The sequence below is a fragment of the Protopterus annectens genome, chromosome 11.part0 (genome assembly GCF_019279795.1).
Source record: "Protopterus annectens isolate FY-2018-M chromosome 11.part0, PAN1.0, whole genome shotgun sequence".
NCBI classification, from domain to species: Eukaryota; Metazoa; Chordata; order Ceratodontiformes; family Protopteridae; genus Protopterus; species Protopterus annectens.
This window is the reverse complement of record NC_056745.1, coordinates 1,462,368,517-1,462,391,016: the sequence shown is the minus strand read 5'-3', so window position 1 is coordinate 1,462,391,016 and position 22,500 is coordinate 1,462,368,517. Positions and strand designations below refer to the sequence as shown.

Below are 22,500 nucleotides of genomic sequence, written 5' to 3'. Positions count from 1 at the left end.
GGCCCCAAAGGTTTCTCGCTAAAAAAAATCAAAGCTTATGACACGTGTCTTATGTAGAACAACAAAAGGCCCTATCTCTTTTATCCATCTCATATCATTTACTGAGAGGTTGATTATGCCTGACCTTCAAAGCATTCTCTGATCCAGCTCTGATGAAATTGTTACACATTCACAAAAAAACACAAAAGTTTCATGTTCCATGAACCCGAGTCTTATTTTTCACTCTAACAGAACTTGCTGGAGAGACAGATTTGTGTCTGAAAGACTACAGAATATACTTCCCATCTTCATAAAACAAAGCCCATCCTTCACTCTCTTCAAAATGAATTTGGATAAATGGATGGAGAATGGCAAATTCACTCTCAGGGTACTACCCATGGCCCTTATAGACAGAGGCAGTCTGTAAAATGACTCAGGGCTCCAACACCCAATGACCCACTACCCTGATACTACCCCAGCCCATATCTGGGGAATTAAGATATAATATTGTCATAGCCTGTGTATTATTGGCTAGGCTTATAAAGGCTCTTGTGCTATTAGCCCAGTAATTGCCGATGAAACTATGGAAGAGTTTAAGGAAATGATTCAATCATTGAAAAATTAAAGCAGTGCTAAACAGCTGACCATTTTGGATGTCATAAATGAAAGAGGAACACAATATCAGAACTCTTCCAACTATATACAGAAGAGTTGAGGTAACACTCTAACTGAAAAAGGGTAAGACAATCAGATCAGGCGTTATTTAAAATAATTAGACAATATGACTTGATGACTTACATTGGAACTATGGAAGTAAAATTTCAAAATTTACATTTTCATTTAAATATTTAGGTTCAGTGCTTGATTATTGCTTATGTAATAGAATACATTGGAAGCTCGTTTAATATTTGTACTGACTGAAGCAAATGGACATGAAATAAATGAAATAAAGGACATATTAGGTAATGACTGTCATATAATTGATCAATCTATGATACTGTGAAATATTGAAGACTAAGATAAAATAAAAAAATAACAAACAAGGACAAAAATCCTAGAATAATGAAAAATGGAGAAGGAAAAAAAAAAGATGTTTGATACAGAGTGTTTAACATCAAAAAAGAAATGTGACAAAACAGAGATACTTAGTAAAAATAAAAAAAGATGGAGATTATAAATATGTGAAGACAACAACAAAAAAGCAAGAATTAGAACACAAAGCAGCAATAAGTTGAAAATAATTGGTGAGAAATGCTTCATGCATTGAGAGTAAATAACACTTTTTTGGGGTTTGGAGGGTGGGGATTTATAGCCGAAGTCGGTGATTCCTGAATAATGGTAATGGGGTGAGACTGCAAGTAATTTCAAAATCTAGTATACAGATTAGATTCTCATAAAAAGTTGTATGATAGGGATGTATCTTAACTCCATGACTCTCGATAATTTTCATCTGTGGGGTAACAGAAAAACTGAAACAATGAAAGGATAATTTTCCAATGATAGAAAAACACATTCATGACTTATATACTGATATTGGACCTTTCCTGGGAGGATTAGAAGAACATGAGTTTCCTAGGCTGTGGCATAAGAAAACTGAAGGTCGTGTCACTGATTCATGGCTTTCTGTTAATGGTGTCATAAAAAGAGTATTTAAGATTTTTAAGTGCACAAAACTGGGGTATCTGTTCTCAGCCCTATTTCTTCTTTTTTGGAGCAGTTTGATGTTACGTTCTAAGTTTGTAGGGATATATGAAGTACAGATACAGTAGAAATGTGTAAGCAGATGATATACTACCATTGCTGGCTAACCTGGAGAAGGCCACATTGGCTATCTAGCTGATAATTAATAAATTTTGAGATCCAGGAAGGTAAATAAACATAAGTCAAAGATACTGCTTTCTGGATATAAGCCTACTTGTTGATCACTCAGTTCTGCTAGACCATATCACTGAAATAGGCATTAGTGATGACAGAATGCCCTGTTTCAAAAATTACTTCTATAACCACCACTTCTTAAAACAATTTACCTTATCAATTTGTACATCAGATCTTCTGGAGAAAGGCGTCTCTCAAGAATCTATTATAGCACCTCCCATTTTTCTTGCTGCATTACGAACTACCTTCTGATATATTCTATCATCCTCTCCTGCTTTATGCTGATGACATGGTCGTATTTCACTCCAGCCATTCTCTCTCTCTTCTCTTGAACTCAAACTTCAGGCTGACTTTCATGCCCTTATTCAATGGATCAGTGATGACTTCCGTGGTAGTGCAGCAGTAGCGTTGTTGCCTCACAGCAAGAGGTTCTCCCGTTCGATTCTCAGCTGAAGTGCGGGAAGTGCCTTCTGTGTGGAGTCTGCATGTCCTCCCCGCGGTTGGGTGGGCGTTCAAAAGACATGCATAAATGAGCGTGCCTTCATTGAAGGTTGGATGTCGAGCTGGCACCTCGGCGTTCATCAAAATCTACTGCCAATCATTAGCGGACCGGAGTTCCACTATGGTGACCCCTAACTGGGAAAAGCTGAAAGACAAAAACAACATTCAATGGATCAGTGATAAAGAATTATTGCTTAACTCCTGTAAAACAAAAACAATGCATTTTGGTACTAGGCAAAAGCTTGCTTCTATCTCCAGACCTTTACAAATCCTTGATCATCTGAATAACATTACTGTAGATATTACTTCATTCAAATACCTAGGGATTTGGTTTGATGACTTTACTAAATTTCCATCTCCAAGTAGATTAAACACACACAAAAATCAACTCTCTCCTGTTATGTGCTAGTAGGATCTCCTTTTCACTTTCCAGAACCTATAGAGATGCAGTAGATAAAGGTATCTTACTGGCTCAGCAGGAATATGGTCTCCATGTGACTGCTACAGCCTCCAAAAAATGCTTCCACCATCCAAACCATCTCAAATGCTATTTGCAGATTAGTCACTCTCCTCAAGAAAAGAAACACTACTGCAATGCCATTGAAAAAGCTAACTGCCTACCTGACAAAACAATGTATTGACTTCTTTCTTGCCTTTCAGCTGTTTAAACTTTGTCTTTCAGCTGTTTAAACTTATCAAGAATGAGCCTACCCCCTCAAGTCTTCAGATGATTCAGAAATGCAATATAACATACGACTATTGGCAATTGTAACCACTCAGGTCCTCTCCTCCGATCTTCCCAATCTAGGCTTCAGTGCACAGACCATGCTTTCTCAGTCCTTGGTCCCAAACTGTGGGAATCTCTCCCTTCTTTTTTTAAAGAACATTTCTCTTACCCCAATTTCAGAACACAGCTAAAAAGCACTCCAGAAAAATGCAAATGCTCTCTCTCTCTCTGTCTGGTTATCTAACATAATCTCTTCTCACCCTACTTCCTGCTGCATAGTTCGGTTTGACTCAACCTTTCATTTTAATTTTTTTGACATGCCAACTCAAGACATCTCTTGTATATAATGTATATATATATATATATATATATATATATATATTGTGTTTTGTCACTGAATCTGTGTGTAATTTTGTGTATCTGTTGTCTTTATAACCTCAAACCAACTTTGGCATTCATTTTGCATATAATATATGTAAATATACTGTACTTTGCCTTTCACCTTGTATGGCATATCATGTAGCTATTGTGTTTACCCTGGGCTGACACTGAAGTAGGTCCAATGGGAGCAGTTCTCTAACTTATAAGCTAAAAATAAACCAACAAACTAACTAAACTTCAGGCAGTGAACTTTTCCATAGCTTTCTATTTTCACTCAGTCTCTTAACCTCCGATTTGGATAGTTGTCGCAATTAGTACTGTAATAGTATTTTTGTCTCTGCTCACTTCTCGCTGGTATTTACCTGACTTTGCATTAATATTTACACACTGGTGATGTTGTGATGAAGGCAATTTAATGCTCAGCCTTCTGCTTTTTCACATATGAGCCTGTGAGACTGAGATCATGCAATGGAGTAGAATTACACTCCAAGAGCAACAACTGCAATTCTCTCTTTGTGATCTTCTCCAGTTCCTCTTCCAAACAAAATCAAGCACCTTTTGACAGCTGTGGCTCATATTAAGGCTTTCTGCCACTAATGATATCTTTCTTTAAAGATTTCACATTGGCAGACTCCATTGAAGGTGTCCAAATTGGCTGGGCTACTGCTGTGATTGCTTCTGTTTGCATCTATCTCCATATCTGGTTACAGATAACAAAATGCTCACAATGAACTAGATTACCAAAATCTGTTTTTGTTAAAACATTTGTAACATTTGTAACAACATAACATTTGTAACATTTGTAATAACATCATCAAGCACTGTCGTCTGTTTCATTGGCACTTTGCAACCTAAGTAAATTCTGCCCATAAAGAAAACGGTTAAAAACTTTACTCTTTTCCCCTATCTGTCTGATGACAGTTGGAAATACATTCAGATGTTTCAATAAAAATTTCAAATTGTCCTCCTCCTTATAGTGGGGAAACAGTGTAATAATCTTGGCATCCAAAACTGGATTTACACCCCTACAACCCGTGTGCATTTGGTAAAAGGTGATCAGATCAGTTCTTTTTCATGCAGACTTTCCTTTTTCTGCACCTTAAAATGCTTCATTTTCTCAGCTGCTTCAATCCCAGATGCCTTAGTTCCGGCTCATTTTGTGATAAACTTTAGAACATGGCGCATTACCCTTCTGTTACATGGTGTGCAGCTACAGAAAGCAGCAGACTGACACCAGAGTCAATGGCCTGGGATCCAACAACAGATAGGTTCGCTGTGAAACCATAGTTGCTGAAATCAGCACGTGGCCTTTCGGTATTTTCATTCTTTGGTTAGTTGTGCCACTGATGACTTCCAATAACATCCACAGCTCAGTTTTACCTGTTTCCTAACTTGCTTAATCTAAAAATAGAATAATTGCTGTGACATATACGCATTTACATCGAGGTCACAAGGGTGTACATACTTTTTAATGAAATGGTGTTTTGCAGACAATGTACAAGTCTAAATTACAAACCTCACGCACTGCTCACCAGCATATCGTAGACAGCCTTTCAGCCATATATTAAACCACCAAGAAGGAAAAATAGTCCAAGAAACGACTCAGCCAGTATATCCAAAGAATTTATTTTATAGTACCAACAATTGATGTTCTCCAGCGCCTCGGCATAAGCCTTTTAGCAGAGTATAACAAAACACATTTCTCATTCCTTTATATAGTAAAAAACTATTCTAATAAAACAATTAAAAAACACTTAATTACAGCAGCCATTTCCAATCAAGCTCTCTATTTAACCCCTTAGGGTGTAGAGTGTCAAATTTTAAAATAAACAGTGCTTCTTTCCATTGTAGTTTATTCTTCAAGCACATACCTTTCACACAATGTACTTTTTCCAGAATTGTGCCTGTTAAATTCTTACCATCACTGTTATGATATTTTTTAAAATGAAAGCCTAAAGGGCTTTCTACCTTTTCATTTTTAATATTTCTCAGATGTTCTAAGAACCTGACTCGAAAACTCCTTTTTGATTCACCTATGTAAAATAAATTGCATTCACATTTGAGTACATAAACAATACCCTTTCTTAGCCTTTCAGCCATATTGCAACTATATTCTTCTGCCATTGGCTATAACCAGTGCCTGCCCTGCCCTACCCAAATGAGCTTTACATTATATGGTTCATTAGCAGAGCTATGACCACTGACTTCTCAGGATTCCACCGTTTTTACTCTCAGCCCAATGCCATGCAGTGTTATCTTATCAACAGTGACTACATATTGTTTTATACAGTTTCACTAACAATAATTTCCAGGACAGACTAGTAATACCTTTTTATTGGTATCACCATTTCTTGCTTCTGTGATACCACATTGCCATCAGCCAGACCATTTATTTTATTTTACATTTGTTGACCGGGATAGTCCGACTGGATGCATGTCCAGTTTCAGAGGAGCCCCGGGGAGAAAAGCTCCAAGGTAAACAGATACAAAAAAACATATTACAAATAGAATATTTACAGTGATTACATAAGCAAGCAAGGTAAACAAGTTACACAGGTTAGCGTTAATCCCGAGTGAAAGTCAGGATTAAATTACAGAGTAAACTGATTAACAGAGTTTACACATTCTAGAAGAGAGTTAGCCAGGCTTGATACAATGACATAGCCAGTTTAGAGCCGGATGTTGTATGAGTCTAGTTTTAAATTGACCTTGGCTGGAAAGTAAAGTAATATCAGCTGGAAGAGAGTTCCAAGATCTACCTACAGAGTTTGCAAAGAGACAGTCTCCAGCTGTGTTATTAATTTTGCTCAGCTAAATTAATAGTCTGTTAGATGATCGAAGTGGTCTAGGGTTGTTATAGGGGGTGATAAGATTTTTAAGTGCAGGAGTATTGTCTGGATGATAAAGGATTTTATAGGCCATAATCCATTGGTTATACTAGATTAGATTGGGTAGTTCAAGCCACCCAAGCTGGTTTTGATTGATGCAGTGATGTGTCCTAAAAGACAGCCCAGTAGCAAGCCTGGCAATGTGGTTGTAGCAGATTGAGGGTTTGTTAAGGACAGTCTTGTTTAAATTAGAGAGTAGAGGGGATGCATACAGAAGAGTTGAAAGATGGTGAGAGCGAGCTATGGCAATTTTAGCTGGAGGGGTTAGAAAGGCTTTTATTCTGTAAAGTGACCCTAGTGTTTTATTGATGGTTTTGATCAATTGGTTAACATGTAGGTTGAATTTTAGATTATTATCTATAATGACACCTAATAGTTTTGTAGAGGGGTCAGGGGAGATTATCGTGCCATCATTTGCATTTATGATAAAGGTAAAAGCAGTAAACCTATGTGTTGGTGAAAATAACAGCATTTTAGTTTTTTTGGGATTTAGGATCAGACAACATTCAGAAAGCCGGTTTTCTATTCTATTAAAGGTGGTCTGGGTAGCTGACCATAACTCTGTTGGAGATGTGGTCGAGCAAATCAGGGTAGAGTCATCAGTGTATTGGATACAGCTGACTTTTGGGATGACAGTATAAAGGTTGTTAATGAAGATGGAGAACAGCAGGGGCCCTAGTATAGAGCCTTGTGGTACTCCAAGGGTGCTAGGTAGTAGGTTAGAGAGTGTGTTTTGCCAAAAGACAGCCTGCTGTCTACCATTCAGGTAGGACTGAAACCATTGAAGGGCTTTAGTATCTGGACAAAATGTTTGCAGGCTGTGGATTAAAAGTTGGTGATCAACCATATTGAATGCCTTGGAATGATCCACGAAAAGGGCTGAGGATATGTAATTATTGTTGCGATTATAGTTTATGGTGTTGGTAAATGCTAGAAGGGCTGAACTAGTGCTGTGGTGAGGTCAGAAGCCATGCTGGGTTTCTGCCATGAGGTGATTCTGGATTAGGTGGTGCATGAGTTGTCTGTGAACACATTTTTCCATAATCTTTGCAAGTGGAGAGAGTATAGCTATTGGCCTATAATTGGAGAATTCAGTAGAGCTGCCTCCTTTGTGAAGTGGGATTACATAGGATATTTTCCAGATGGTGGGAATTTTAGCTTCTACCATGGTTCGACTGATAAGTATTGATACAGGGTAAGCAATAGCATCAGATGATTTTTGTAGGTACTTGGCAGGGAGTTGATCAGCAGAGAGTGTGTTGGGTTTTAATTTTTTGATCAAGATACGGATAAGTGAAGTGGCGACTGGTTGGAAAGTGAACGAGAGTAGGTTTCTAGGGGTGGTACTTTCAGGGCTAGGGGAGCTAGGAGGTTGTTGGCTAGCTAGGGCTTGAATTGTCTCAGTAAAGAATTGGCTACAACTGTCTGAAACATTCTCGGGTGGGTTTATCAATAGTAGCAGCAGGGATAGTGGTAGAAGCTTGTCCAGGATGCAGTAGATTATTTAAACCTTCCCAAAACTTCTGAGAGTTATTTTGATTTACTGTCTGTAAATTAAAGTAGTATTGTTTTTGTCTTGTAAAATGAATTTTTTAGTTTCGCTCCTAGATTGCCTTTATTTAATGTGATCTTGGGGGTTTTTAGTAGAATGCTATAAAGCCCATGCTTTGTTTCTAAGGGTAATTTTGAGTCTAGACTTTTTTAGAAAGCCATGGCGCAGTTTTTGCTTTTGTTCTCTTTGAACAAACAGGTGCATGCCAATCAAGGATCTCAAGGAATTTGTTGTTAAAGTATACAACTGCTTCCTCTAAGGGGAGGTGTTTTAGAATAGACCAATTACATGAGTTTAGTTCTTGCTGGAATTTACTTTACTGAGTAAAGGTTGTTGGGAGTTAATGGCTTTGTGCTTAATTATATATGTGAGAAGATGATCACTTAGGTCATTGCGGAGGGTACCAGAGGTGTACAGTTGGGGGTGACTATTTATGAGTACCCAGTCAAGTGTGCTTTCTTTTTGGTTGGGTTTACCTATCCTGGTAGGGGTGGATATGATTTGTGTAAATGCATGCAGGTTAATATGGGTGGTTGAGGATTCTGAGGAACAGGTGCCCCAGTATATGTTGAAATCTCCAAGTAGTAGCATTTCCTGGTGGTAGTGACATGATAGCAAGTGCAGGGTATCTTCAGGAGTAGCTATATTGTGACCTGGGGGAATGTACATACAGATGATATTAATGCATTTACTTTTATTAAGTTGCAATTTGGTGGCAAGAATCTCTGAGTTATTAATCTGAGGTGGTTGTATTACATCTATGGTCACATTCAACTCAGATTTATAGAGTACAGCTACCCCCACCCCCCACCCCTTCCTGGAAACACAATCCAACCTATGTATGTTGTATCCAGGTGGTAACACTTCATTGTTTGTAGTGTTAGGTTTTAACCAGGTTTCAGATAAACAGAGAATCTCAGGGGAGTGGACAGCCAGGAGTGCATGCAGTTCATGTACTTTGTTATTAATGCTTCTAATATTGAGATGACAAGCTAGGAGAGAGTTAGATGGCCTATTAATTGTAGATTTATAGCTTAGGTTACAAGTAGAGGTGGTATGTATATCTGAAGTGGGTGAGCCAGGGTTGGGGTGAATATCACCACCAAGTATTAGGTTAGGTCTATACTTAGTGATAAGCTTCAAGAATTTGTTTATAAGTTTGTGGCAGTGTTTTATCTAGAGCTAATGCGCCTGGGGTAGATGTGTTGGTAGAGTGAACAAGATGTTGGGCAGGACCCAGTACTGTAAGTATGATTGAAGGTGGGAGGATTTACAGCTGGGGTGATAGTATGGCATTTTGGGACCTGAAATCCCGTGAGAAACTGGTTTTCATACAAGGTAAGGAGGTATGGCGTGAGCAAGAGGGGTAGTGAAGAGGAGTGTATCATTTTTGGGGATACAGCTAGTGAGTTAAGGAACTGTTTTACCTGGTGATGCAACACCAGAAGATAGAGTGGTGAGGTAACTGTACTGGAAGGGGGTAGGAGAATGCCAGATGAGAGCTAATAGTTGCTATTAAAATGTAGGTAGAAGAATGGGGGTGGGAGGAATTATCCAAGGTGAAAGCTGATAGGATTTAGTAAGTGGGGGAGTGGCTATTGTACTATAAATTTAAAGGTACTGGGGGCGGTTGGTAATTGAGGACAGGGAGGGGAGTGTAACGGGGGCTATTGCAGTTTACAAGGTTTCCTAGGGCTTCCTAGAGCTGTAAGGTAAGTATTTTAGCTCACTAGCTATAGGTTTGCTGTTTTTTAATACAATTTTTAGTGAATGTGCTAAAGCTAATACAAATTTAGGGTTGTTTTAAGGTTAGAAATACTATTGTTAGAGGGCAGGGGTAGACTACTCTTAGGGTTGAGATTTAGCCAATATGTAATGGGGACAAACTATAGGCGCTTGAGACCTCAGTCAGCAAGCTTACAGTTTAAAATGGAGAACAGTATTACGTTTCCACCTTGGCAGTTTATACTGGGCTGATTTCAGTTTACTGTATTCAGCAGGGTAGCGTCCTTCTAAGTCAGAGAGCACTTTTTTGGATTTTATATCAGGGGAACTCCCTTGAAATTAGAGTAGAGCAAGAGAAAGTAAATAGTTAGGTAAGAGGCAATTCAGTACTATTGTTGCAGATCTAGGAACAAAAATTAACAAGTTTATCGGTTATCAGGGATAGAGGACTGCTAGTAAGACAAAGGAAGGCATCAGTACATTCAGCACACAGTTAGCAGTTGAATCAGCTTTTACTTTGCTTTTTTCTAGCACTTTGTTTTTTTCTGGCATGCTAAGGCCATAGTTACTGCAGACTTTTTAAAATAAGTCAACTGCATCAAACTACTTTTCATAGGTTCGGGCTTACGTAAGCCACCCAAGAAAGTTATTTTCCTGTGCTCTGTCGAGCACAGCCATAGAAGTGATCCCTGGGGTATATTTCTTATTTTCCATCCAGTCATCAAGATTTTTCTTGAAGAGTGCTAATGAGGAACTTTGCTTGACATAGATGGGTAGCTTGTTCCAGAGTATAGGAAGTCTCAGGGACAGGAATCTATCTCTCCAGCATGTCCTGTTTATTGTGGTGACAAGGTTTAGGTCCCTAGAGTTTGTAGCTTGGAGGGATTGTGATTTCTTTAAGTGTAGCATGTCCAATAGCTCTGGGTTTGACATAGTTTTATATGTTAGGCAGAGATCACCTCGAAGTAGGCGATATGCTATGGAGTAAAGCTGCAGTTTTTTGAGATGGTCAGTGCAGGGCATCTGTTTGAGGCCAGTAATCCTCTTTGTGAGGTACTTCTGTGGCCTTTCCAGCTGCTACAGATGTCTTGTGAGGTACATTCCAAAAGGGGCGTTGTACTCTATAATGGTTCTAATGAATGTCGAGTAGAGGGTAACAATGACCTCTTTTTTCCTGGATAAGAACCCTTTTGTGATGAGGTGTGCCACATAGAAGGATTTCCTGACTACTGTGGTGATGTGATTATCAAAGGAGAGACTACTGTCCACCTGGTTCCCAAGGTTTCTTATCACACATTCAGTATGAAATAGACTGCCACCTATGTGGTAGTTCATGGGTACAGAGTTTTTACCAAAGTGGATGACAATGCACTTTTTGGCATTGAGCTTGAGGCCATGGCTCTGACACCAGGCATCTCTCTCAGTGAGACTCTTCTGTAGGATGTCCACATCATTTGGGGACTCGACTATGGCTCCAAGTTTGCAGTCATCTGTGAACTTCATTAGCCAAAGGCCTTCTATGTTAATCTGTACTTCAGAAAAGTAGATACCAAACAGGAGAGGTCCCGAGACTGAACCCTGTGGTACTCCATGTGTCACTGGTTTGAAGTCAGATTTGGAGTCTGCAACTTTTACAGTGTGGGTTCTGTCAGTGAGCCAGTTGGCAACCCATCTTGTGACATAGGGATTTATACCTAGTTTTTATGAGTTTAGCTATAATTCCTGAATGGGGGATGGTGTTGAAAGCCTTGGCGAGGTCAAGATAGGCTGTGTGAACCACCTTACCCTCATCTATGGCTTTTGTGACTGCCTCAAAGAAGTCAATCAGGTTCAGGAGGCATGATCTGCCTTTCACAAACCCGAACTGGGTGGGGTCCAGAGTTTGATGGTTACCAATGTCTTTGTTTATGAGTTCCATGATAATACGTTCCGTGGCCTTACAGACCAGGCTCGCCAGGCTAATAGGGCGATAGTTCCTGTGATTATTGGGGACTCCCTCTTTGTGGAGTGGGATAACTGTTGCTTTCCACCATTCAGTGGGCACAAAACTTGATGTGAGGCTATGATTGAATATGGTGCTTAGGTGGGGAGCCAGTTCATTCTGAAGTTCGTGAAAAAGCAGCCTGGGATGTATTCTAGTCCCATGGATGCTTTATTTTTAGCTTTAGAGAATGCAGCTTTTACCTGCGTAGTTGTAATTACAGGGACTCTGCATTCTTCCTGTATAGCTATGGGCCCTTTAGAGGTGAGAGGGGGGTTAAGTTAGCACTGAACCCTATCTGCCAGGATGTTGTCAATATCATTTGGTTCTGTAATTTTCATGCCGTTGTGCTGTATCTCAGAGCAGATCTATGTTGCCATTGAGATTATTGACATAGCTATAAAATGCTTTGTGGTTGTCCCTAGAATCAGTGGCAATTTTGTTTTCATAGCTAGGTTTGGAGGATCCTATAAGGGATCTCAGCTTCTTATTGAGGCTGACCAGGGAGCTCCTCCACTCATGGAATTTTACTCTCTTTTGCAACAGTTTCATCCTTCTGTTGTAGAGTTTGTTTATGGCATGGGACCACCAGGTTGGCTTCCTTGTTTTGGAGGGTAGCATCTTGGTTCTGTTTGGGATACCACTATCATGCACTCATGTAAGTGTTTATAGATTGCATTTGTGTAGGATTCAGCGGTCGTAACTGTATTGTCCATCTGCATGGGTGTCATGAAGTTTGCCACGTCTGTCTCAAGAAGCATGAAGTTGGCTTTGGAGAAATTTTTTACCATGGTTTCCTTAATGGGGGGTGGGGGCAGGATGTGGATATCTAGAGGGATTAGCTTATGGTCAGATCTGACCAACGAGAAGTTGACTTCAGGTCTGGAACACCAGTCACTCATGTTGGTAATGACTAGGTCTAGGATATTGTTGCCCGTGGTTGGGGTGTGGATAAGGTGATCCAGGGCATTGGAATTTATGAATTTCAGAAAGTGTTGAGCAAAGGAGTTGGTACATGATTAGTTTTCCCAATTAATGGTGGGGTAGTTGAAATTACCCATTATTAGGATGTTTTGTTGAACCCTAATATGTTCCAGTATATCAAGAAGACCTACATGTCTCAATGCCTACTGTCTGCTCATTTCTTTTGCCTCACAGGCTGCAAAGGAATGTTATCCATCATACTGGTGCAGTTTCAGTTGGGACGGACTTGACCCTGCTGCCAAAATTGCTTCTACCATTCATTCAATCTGCTCGGGATGGTGCAGATGGTTGGAGGGGTGAGGGTAAATGTTGCTGCTCCATATACCACAGGCCTGTCCCTGGTTCTATTGCCTGGCATGAAAGGCAGGGAATGCGCTCTTATGGAAACCCTGCATAAGTAGGTTGGGGGGTTTTATAGGCTGTCAGACAAACTTCAAAAATGTTTTTCAGGAGGAAGTAATGAGACTGATGTGATGTTGACTTGTTGGGTCATTGCATTGAAGTGACGTCCTCTTTTGTTGACTACTGCAAGTCATGGGTGGGCTTGTGGCCATAAACAAGTTTTTGTTTAAAGCTGTGTGACAGGCAGTCAGGGGTTAGACACTGTCTCATGACGCTGATGTCATCACGCATGTTCCTGCACACTGATGATGCTGGTGATGCATGATGATGTTGGCATTAACTAAAACTTGTAAATAAAGAAAAAAAGTCATGATTTCAAGGGACCAGTAAGGAATTTGTGGCACCCCATTATTTTAGCCTAAAAACTGGAACATTCTAAGGAATTGTATACGGTTCAGGGGTATGGTACAAAACTTGTAGGGAGACAGATCAAACAATGTTTTTAGGGATGTGGCTAAATCATGATTCTTGCTATTTAAGATGCATTCAGGGATATTGTCCAGACTCACTGAGGCAGCATTCTTAACTTTTGATAGCACGTTTAAGATTTGGACTTTTGTGATAGCTGGAGGTAATTATTAAGGTTATTGAAATGACAGAGGATTTTTAGAAGCATGAAGTATGATTGAGCTTATGCTTAGTGCCAAAAAGCATTGCTTTTATTTGAGAGGAGTTTAGTAGTAATTGTTTATGACTGACCCATTGAATAAGGGCAGGAAAATCAGCCTGAAGTTTGAATTCAAGAGTAAGGGGAGAGAGAGAGAGGGAGACGGGGGGAATGGCGACAGAGTGGCTGAAATGATATAGGACCATGTCATCAGCATGAAGAGGAAAATGGGGTGAGTCAAAATGGAGTTTGTTGAGGTCGCTAGAAAAGAGGAGCAGTGGCAGAATAGGTCCTGGGGGGCGCATTTCTGCAAAGGCACTAATTCTCAGGTGATGAATTGAAATTCACTGAGAATGGTGGTTAGACATGTAGTTTTTGAACCAGGGCAGTGTGTTATCACTAATGCCTATTTCAGTGAGATGGTCAAGGAGAACTTAGTGAGCAACAAGATCAAAGGCTCTGGTGAGGTCAGTAAAAATGGCTCCAGTAATTAGGGCTTTACCCATTCTGAGAAGAATGTTGTTGCTGAGTGCCAGATACCTACGGATGTACTGTGACCAGACTACAAGCCATGCCTATGGATGTACTGTGACCAGACTACAAGCCATGCCTACAGATGTACTGTGACCAGACTACAAGCCATGCCTATGGATGTACTGTGACCAGACTACAAGCCATGCCTACGGATGTACTGTGACCAGACTACAAGCCATGCCTACGGATGTACTGTGACCAGACCACAAGCCATGCCTACGGATGTACTGTGACCAGACTACAAGCCATGCCTACGGATGTACTGTGACCAGACCACAAGCCATGCCTACGGATGTACTGTGACCAGACCACAAGCCATGCCTACGGATGTACTGTGACCAGACCACAAGCCATGCCTACGGATGTACTGTGACCAGACTACAAGCCATGCCTATGGATGTACTGTGACCAGACTACAAGCGATGCCTACAAGTGTACTGTGACCAGACTACAAGCCATGCCTACAGGTGTACTGTGACCAGATTACAAGCCATGCTTCTTTTGACAGAGAAGGTAGTATTGCTTGATGTAGTTAGTGACCTGCAAATAAAGTCAGTTTTCCAGAATCTTTCCTAGGTTCTGGAAACTAGAAATGGTCTAAAAGTCTAACAGACTGGAGGGATTGGGTTTCTTAGGTAGTAGTTTTACAATGGAATTTTATAGATATCAGGCATATTATTAAGTATAAAACAGGTTGTAGATGTGTTTCAGTGAGGTTATGATGTTTCTACGTTGATAAATAAACGATGGCTGAAAGTTGTCAGTACCAGGCTAGCTATCAAGTTTAATCTGTTCAAGCAGAGGGTAGACATCCTTGGATGTGATAATTCTCAAGTTGAATGTAGGGGTACATGGAGGGGAGGTGGGAGTGGCAGATGCAGTTTGGATTTGGCCAGAGAAACTGCCTGGAAGGTTGCTGAAATGAGAAAGGAAATTAGAGGCAGAAAGGTGAGAGAATATGAAATTCATGGAAGGAAGGCTCTTCCATCCTGTATGATGATTAACCTCTTTCAGAAGTTTTTGGGTGATTTTATTAGTGAGGTTTGGTATGATTTCATTAAGTGACTTTTATAACGAGATATAGCTTGCTTGGCAAGGTTGTGTATCTGGGTTTAGCATTGTCTATTATAGTAGTAGGAAGTACATTCCAAGAACACCATGCCTTGTCTCTGAGTTTGCAGGTCAGTCAGTATAGAGAAATATAATAATACCGCTAACATTGTTTGGATATCTGCTGTCACTGTAATGGTTATCCCTTTCTATTGTTGCTAATGCATACCATTCAGATGTTTCATTTTCAATAGTGTTTACATATTTATAAAAAGTGTAAATGCATTTAATTTCTTAATCAGATTTTCTTAGGCATATCCTTCCATTTTTGATCAGAATTTATTTATTTGTTTGGTATTTGTCATGGTTAAAGTTTATTACTAGTTCAACATTTCTTACAAATGTGGTGCGTCATCCTTTTTTAACAGAATTATATAATTTTCTAAGCCCACAGTGAGTTTCCTTTTCTTCAGTTCTGTACTCAGTGGAACAAGTTTGTTAATGCAACCTTTAATTTAAATGTTAAATGCATATTGTAACATGTAGAATGAACATGTAAAACAAATCCATGCCTTATGTTAAATTTTATTTCTGAGTTTGAAAGTTAAAAAAAGTGAACTTTTTTTTTTGTGAGGCCACTCCTTCATGCAAAGTTTCAATGTTCTGGTTGTTTATTGTGGTGGCATACATAATGTAATGGTGCATTTAACAGTGTTATCTTCTTCGCCTATAGCACAGGGAATAAGCACAGGCATATACTAAGTCAGGATTATTATCTAGAAGTAACAAAGGGCATTTAAACAATTTCTTACATTGCACTGGTATTAACAAAGCCCAAGACAGTCTGTGTACATTTGATGTATGAATAACATAACACTCAGAGTACGTTAGGTTAGTTGAAATCTCCATTAAATAGGTAACCCATCTCTGTTTAAAAAAAAAAAAATAAATAAATAAATAATATATATATATATATATATATATATATATATATATATATATATATATATATATATACACACACACACACACACATACATATAAACAGAAACAAATCTGTACTATACACAGAGTCATTCATATGTTGGTAGTGTTAAAGGTTAAATACAGAATCTGCCAAATATCCATACATTTTAGTGAGGATTAACAGGAATTATTTGATATGAACATAAAATTATGCTTCACATTATCTGCTGTTGATTCAAATATATTTGTCATCATTTCATTTTCACATCAAAGGCCTACTGTTAATATTATCATCCTGTGTTCCCTTAATAATACATACTATTATGCCTTTCAAGAATCCTATTGTCTCCTTGTTGCATTTTGCCATACAATCTACTCACATTATCAGAACAACTTTTACTTCTTGAAAAGGATTACTATAACACATCATCAGTGGTCTACTGGAAGTGTGGCAGAAGCTACAAAGTCCATATTGGAAAGGCTATATTTCTTGTTCTGGTAGTTTGCTCCCTTAGGGGAGAGGTAAATATCATTACTGCCAACGCATTACACTGAGATGCACAAGTTCCCATGATGCGCTGAGTTCCATAATGAGCTCTCCCTTCTTGCTTAATTATTGAAATAAATAACTTTTTCCCTGATATTGAGGTCACGTATGGTGAATGTGATGAAAGCACACTTTTTGTTGAGCATTTTTGTATAACATCAGTCTCACTAAGGACATTTCAGAGAGCTACTATCTGTTGTTTCTTGGCATATGATACATTATACAGTATATTGTTTATTTCTACGCCAATACAGAACAGTTTGTATTTCTCCACATAGCCCAGCAACATTTTCTTTTTATTTGTCACAGCACCTGTAATAACACCTAGAAGATATGCCTGAGTGAAACATTTCTTTCCTTTCTTTTGGTCAGCACTGTGATTCAGTGCTTAAGATCTCTGCTTTACTAGGGTCAGAGGTTCAGTCCTGATCTCTGTTCAATGGATGTATAAAATTTGCATGTTCTGCTTGTGTTGGCATGAATTTTCTCTGCTTTGGCTGATTGGCTACTGTAATGTATGCCCATATTTTACATTTACCCTTATCGTTGTGGCTGAAAAGGGTTCATGATAACCAATTCACCTACTAGGTTAGAAATTAATAAATTTAAAAAATATATTCACTTTAGTCTGGAATTTCTTTGTTGCTTTCTCAGTGAAGGCTCCACTTACAGGAATCTGTACTACTTGAATTCTGTTGTTCATCAAATGCATGTGTCCAAGTGGCAGTCTAATGTTAACAGTTAAGGGGAAGACTAGTAGATGATTTATTGTTCTCCAGTTCTTTTCATTAACTTTGATGTATTTGTTGAAATATCCATTCCTGTGGTAGATGACCTTAGCCATTTCTAATGTGGCTCTAGATCAGGGTATTTATTGTTTGCAGGTCAATCATATGCAAATGCTAAATCCTTCAAATTAATATATATTTTCATGTTTTTTGACCACTCCAAAATCAAAACTATGCTTTCTGGAACTACACAGGAAAACAATCATGCACCTGACTCTTTTTATTTCACTCACACAGCCATGCCACAGAAACAACCTCTACCTCCAAATAATTAGAGATATGGATTAACCGATCTCTAAACTTCCATTTCCACATAGACAGAATGAGACTTGAGAGCAAAAATAAACTCCATCCTTTTCTGGACCAAAACCATCTCTTTTCTATCTGAAGCAGCTAGGACATCCATCAGCAAAGGAGTTATCTTCTATCAGCTAGAATACATACTTCCCATTTTTGTATCCACCTCCAAGAAAGATACTATCTCACTCCAGACCATCTCAACAGCATCAGTTAATTCATTACAAACTCAGCATTAATATATCACCCTATTAAAAGCCAAATGGCTACCCTTAGTGCTAATATCTAACCTACTGTTAGGATTCCAAGTCTACAAACTATTCCACCTCCAAAGCAGTTAGTTATTTCTATTTATGCAGTCAGGTAAGACATTTCTGTTTTATGTTATCAGATCAAAAAAAAATCAGTTGATTTTTGCTGCTTATTTTTGTAGTTTTAGTAACATTTGTAGGAGTTTTGTGGGCAGTAGTCAAGTACCTTTAGTGCAAGCTTATGTTAAGATGTAAGACAACTGCACAATGTAACAGCATGTTTACATATATTAAGGTCATCTTTTGATGATAATACTTATGCTTAATCTGATTTTCTAAAGTGAAATAAACTTAATGTTTCTATCTGTTCTTTTAGGTTATCATTAAAATACCAGAATCCATTGACGGGATTTAATGGAATAGAAATTAGGTATGAACCTTAAATTTGTCAGCATCTTTTATTTCTCAGCTATGGTAGATAACATATTAATTCTTTTGGTATTTCTAAAGCATTTTTTCATTTTGTTTACATTAATAGCATTTATCACAGCTAGTTACAATTTATGCATTTCCATGTGACTGTAATTACCATTCCCCAAGTGGTCATCAGAGTCTTATTAACTGGTTTTCTTCTTTATGCTGCATGTTGCATGTGTGTGAGTGTTTATATTTTAAAGTTAGGGTAAGGGTTAGGTTAGGGGATAATGATGCAAGGTGTGTGTGTGTGTGTGTGTGTGTGTGTGTGTGTGTGTGTGTGTGTGTGTGTGTGTGTGTGTGTGTGTGTGTGTGTGAATGTTCATACTTAAGGGGGGTAAGGGTTAGGTTAGGGGGTAGTGGTGCACATTGTGTACATGAGTGTTCATACTAAAGGGTGGGGTAAGGGTTAGCTTAGGGGGTAGTAGATCATGCTGTTTGTGTATGTGAGTGCTCATACTTAAGGGTGAGGGTAAGGGTTAAGTTGGGGGGTAGTGGTGGACCTTGTGTGTGTGAGTGTTCATATTTAAAGGAGAGGGTATGGGTTAAGTTGGGGGTAATGGTGGATGTTTGTGTGTGTGAGTGTTTATACTTAAAGGAGAGGGTATGGGTTAGGATGTGGGACAGAGCTGATGTGCATGATCTCTAATGTGTACATTTGTGTGTCAAAGCTTATTGATTAGTTATATTGTTATGCATGGGGGGGGGGTTTCATAAGTTAATGCATAGGGTCAGGTTTAGGGGCAGGTTTAGGGTTAGTATAGATGAGGATGGTGAGTCAGGCAGGTGGCTGCTTTTGATTTAGGAGATGCTGAATGAAGATGCATCCAAAATATTGTTTTTTGGAACCTTTATAATGGGCTGTGTTGGACCTCCTCTGGTGCAGACTGAAAGACTCCATTGTGTGTGTTTTATAATGTTATTTGAAGCACTGATGGATTTTTTACCTTTAGATTTATTTAGGACATCTCTGGTGGGTCACTTCGCTGGCACTTTGTAGTACGTTTCTTATAGATATTTAACTTAGAATGCTTATTTTAGATATATTTGCAATATGTTTATTATGTTGGTTTCATTATCCACATTTATTTCAGTTTGATATGTACTCAGTGCTTAGGAAATAAGGACTATAATAAACAAACATTGAAATCCACAGCATGCAACTTCAATAGGTAGTTTTAGTTAGAAAAGGGACTTGGATCTGCATGGTTTTAGAAGCTTGTCTATCCCATAACAGTTATTTAAGAATTGACTTGTATTAATTAATACAACGTATTGAATTCTTTGGAAAAACTAGCATGACAAGGCTGTTCTCATGCTATATGTAATGACTAGGTAATCGTTTTAATTGAAGGAACATTATTAATGCCTCATCTACATATGTTTTGAGGCAACGGTGAGTTTACATATGATGCTACAAACAAGGACTGCACTCTTTGTCAGAATGGAAGTGAGAAAAGTAGGTAGTACATTTTGTGTCCCTTTTTTCATTAGTAACTCCTGCAGACATTTGAAGGTTGATAATGAATCATGTTGCATGGCTTGCTTATAATATGTGGACCCCGTTGAAAGCATTAGGCCTAAACCTCTATACCATCAACACCAAATGCATGACATTTCAACCAGTCGAATGAAAGACTGTTGTGAGTCCTAAATCGACTCATGGAAAATCTGGCTTAAATCCAAGAATACTCATGACCTCATGCATTATAAACAGCTCTGCAACCAAGCTAAAAAACCTGCCTCTAAAGATAAGCAGCACTATTTCTGGAACCTGCAAATAAATAGGAAAAATAACCCTAAAAAATTCTGGTCCTCTGTCAAGAATCTCTTCTACCGTAGCATTAAACCTAACCCCTGTCCATACTCTAACAAACCTCCTGAACAAATTACAAGCATTTTCAATTCCTTCTTTATTGACATCATTGCCAATATCACTGCTAGTTTTTTCCTTCCCCTCCCCAATCAATCTATCTCTGCATCCCCACCCAACATAGTCCTCTTTAAAACTCTGCCATCATTCCTAATCATTCATCCCATGTCTCTCCTACACCTTCATTTCCCCTCCTTGTAGCTTACAACCGACTTCTCAACCCCTTTTCAATCTCTCTCCCATTCTCATCTCTTTCATCAAAAACTTCTCATGAAACTAAAGCCATGCTGCACCTCTGCTGACAAAATTCCTGCCAAGTTTCTAAAACTTGCTGCAGACTCAGTTGCCTATCCTATTAGCATTCTAATAAACAGATCTAGTCAAGAATCTGATGTCCATAACCTATGGAATAAAAACATCATCCTGCCATTTTACAAAGGCAGCCTCTCTACCGACATCTCTAATTTTCGTCTCATATCTATTCTTTCCCCGTCGCCAAAATTCTAAAAAAATGTGTGGAAAACAACTCCTTGACTTCCTTCTAAAATATAATATTCTCTCTCTTACTCAGCATGGGTTCCGTCCATGACATAGTACTTCTATTGCACTTATTTCCTTCTTAGACATACTTAATAAGGCCAGTGACTCAGGAAACATTGTATCTGCCCTTTTTTGGACTATCAAAGCATTCAATACCATCTTTCACCCTACCCTCCTATCCCAGCTCTCTAGCATAGGTCTATCTCCCCAATCTCTTAACTGGTTTAAAAAGTTACCTCTCCAACAGAGAACATGCTATTAAATGACAGAACTCTATTTCCCCCTACTTGCACAATCCTACAGGAGTAGCCCGAGGCGCTACTTTAGGCCCTCTTTTGTTTAACATCTTTATCAACGACCTACATCAATCCATCCAGCAGAGCTCCTTAGTTCAGTATGCAGATGATTCGATTATTGTCTGTTCAGCCCAAAACCCAGATATATTACAGCAATCCACCCAAGCTGCATTTTTTAATGTGGAAAAATGGTTTCACAAAAAAACACCTCTCTCTCTAAACCCTAGTAAAAAACTAAACTTATGTTATTTACTCCTAAGAGAAACACACCTATTAATTTAGCCAGCTTTGAAATACTCTCTCTTGACTCTACCAAAATTGAGTTGGTAACACATACCAAACTGCTAGGGGTAATAATTGATAAAAATCTCAAATTTGATCTTCATATTCATAACAATATAAGCAAGACTCACAAAAAACTTGGGGTACTTTATAGATATAACAAATTCCTCTCCCTCCCTTCTAAACAAACTTTGGCTCTGTCTTACCTTTTACTATTGCTAACCTATGGTGCCCCTTTACTAACCAACCTGCAGTCGTCCCTGATAATAAAACAAGAAATATGATATAAGATTGCTAAATTTGCTGCAAATAGCCACCACTCTACTTACCACTGCATTGCCCTAAATCAATTAAAATGGCATTCTCCTTCAACTGGCATTACTGACAAACTGATTCATAGGCCTCAGGACTGCCTTGCTCTCAGCTTATTATTCTCGCTCTACAATGCTACTAGGCCTTTAAGGTCTGAACACCAATATATCCTCCAAGTTCACGAACTCAAACTACTCATAGGTCAGCTATGGTACACCTGGAGTATTGCCAAAGCATGGAATAGTTCATCCACATCTATCCGTGTAGAACAATGCCCATCTACCTTTAAAAATGAACTGCATAGTCATCTTCTGTCCAAGTGGACATGTAACTGTTCTATCACACACTCTGGCTTTACTTAACCCCCTAAATGAATCTTAGATGATTCACTTGTTTCCAGTCATACTGTAATCTCTAATTTATTTGTATTCTGCTCTGTAATGCATTCCATGTTACTGATTTTGTACTATGACTTTAAACAATGTAATTTTGTATTCATTCTGTTTGTACTTGATATATGTATGACAAGTTATGCAATTTTTATGATATATGTGTATTTTGTATAATCTTTCTTACTACCTTGAAATTCCTTTTGTTACTCTTTGTCTGAGCTTTTCTCCCCAGGCCTACACTTAAAATGGGCTTCCTGGGCCCAGTGGACTTTCCCGGTAAACAAATGCCAGTAAAT

General features: G+C 38.7%; 1 protein-coding gene across 1 annotated transcript in view; it reads left to right on the top strand.

Annotated features, from left to right (window-relative positions):
* Positions 1 to 22,500, top strand: part of LOC122815905 (V-type proton ATPase subunit S1-like) — a gene marked incomplete at its 5' end in the record, with an annotated part of 315,745 nt that overhangs the window by 252,837 nt on the left and 40,408 nt on the right. Inside the window, one exon of the mRNA XM_044088754.1 lies at positions 18,412 to 18,465. Coding sequence (XP_043944689.1) covers positions 18,412 to 18,465 — 54 coding nt within the window. The remainder of the gene's footprint in view (positions 1 to 18,411; positions 18,466 to 22,500) is intronic.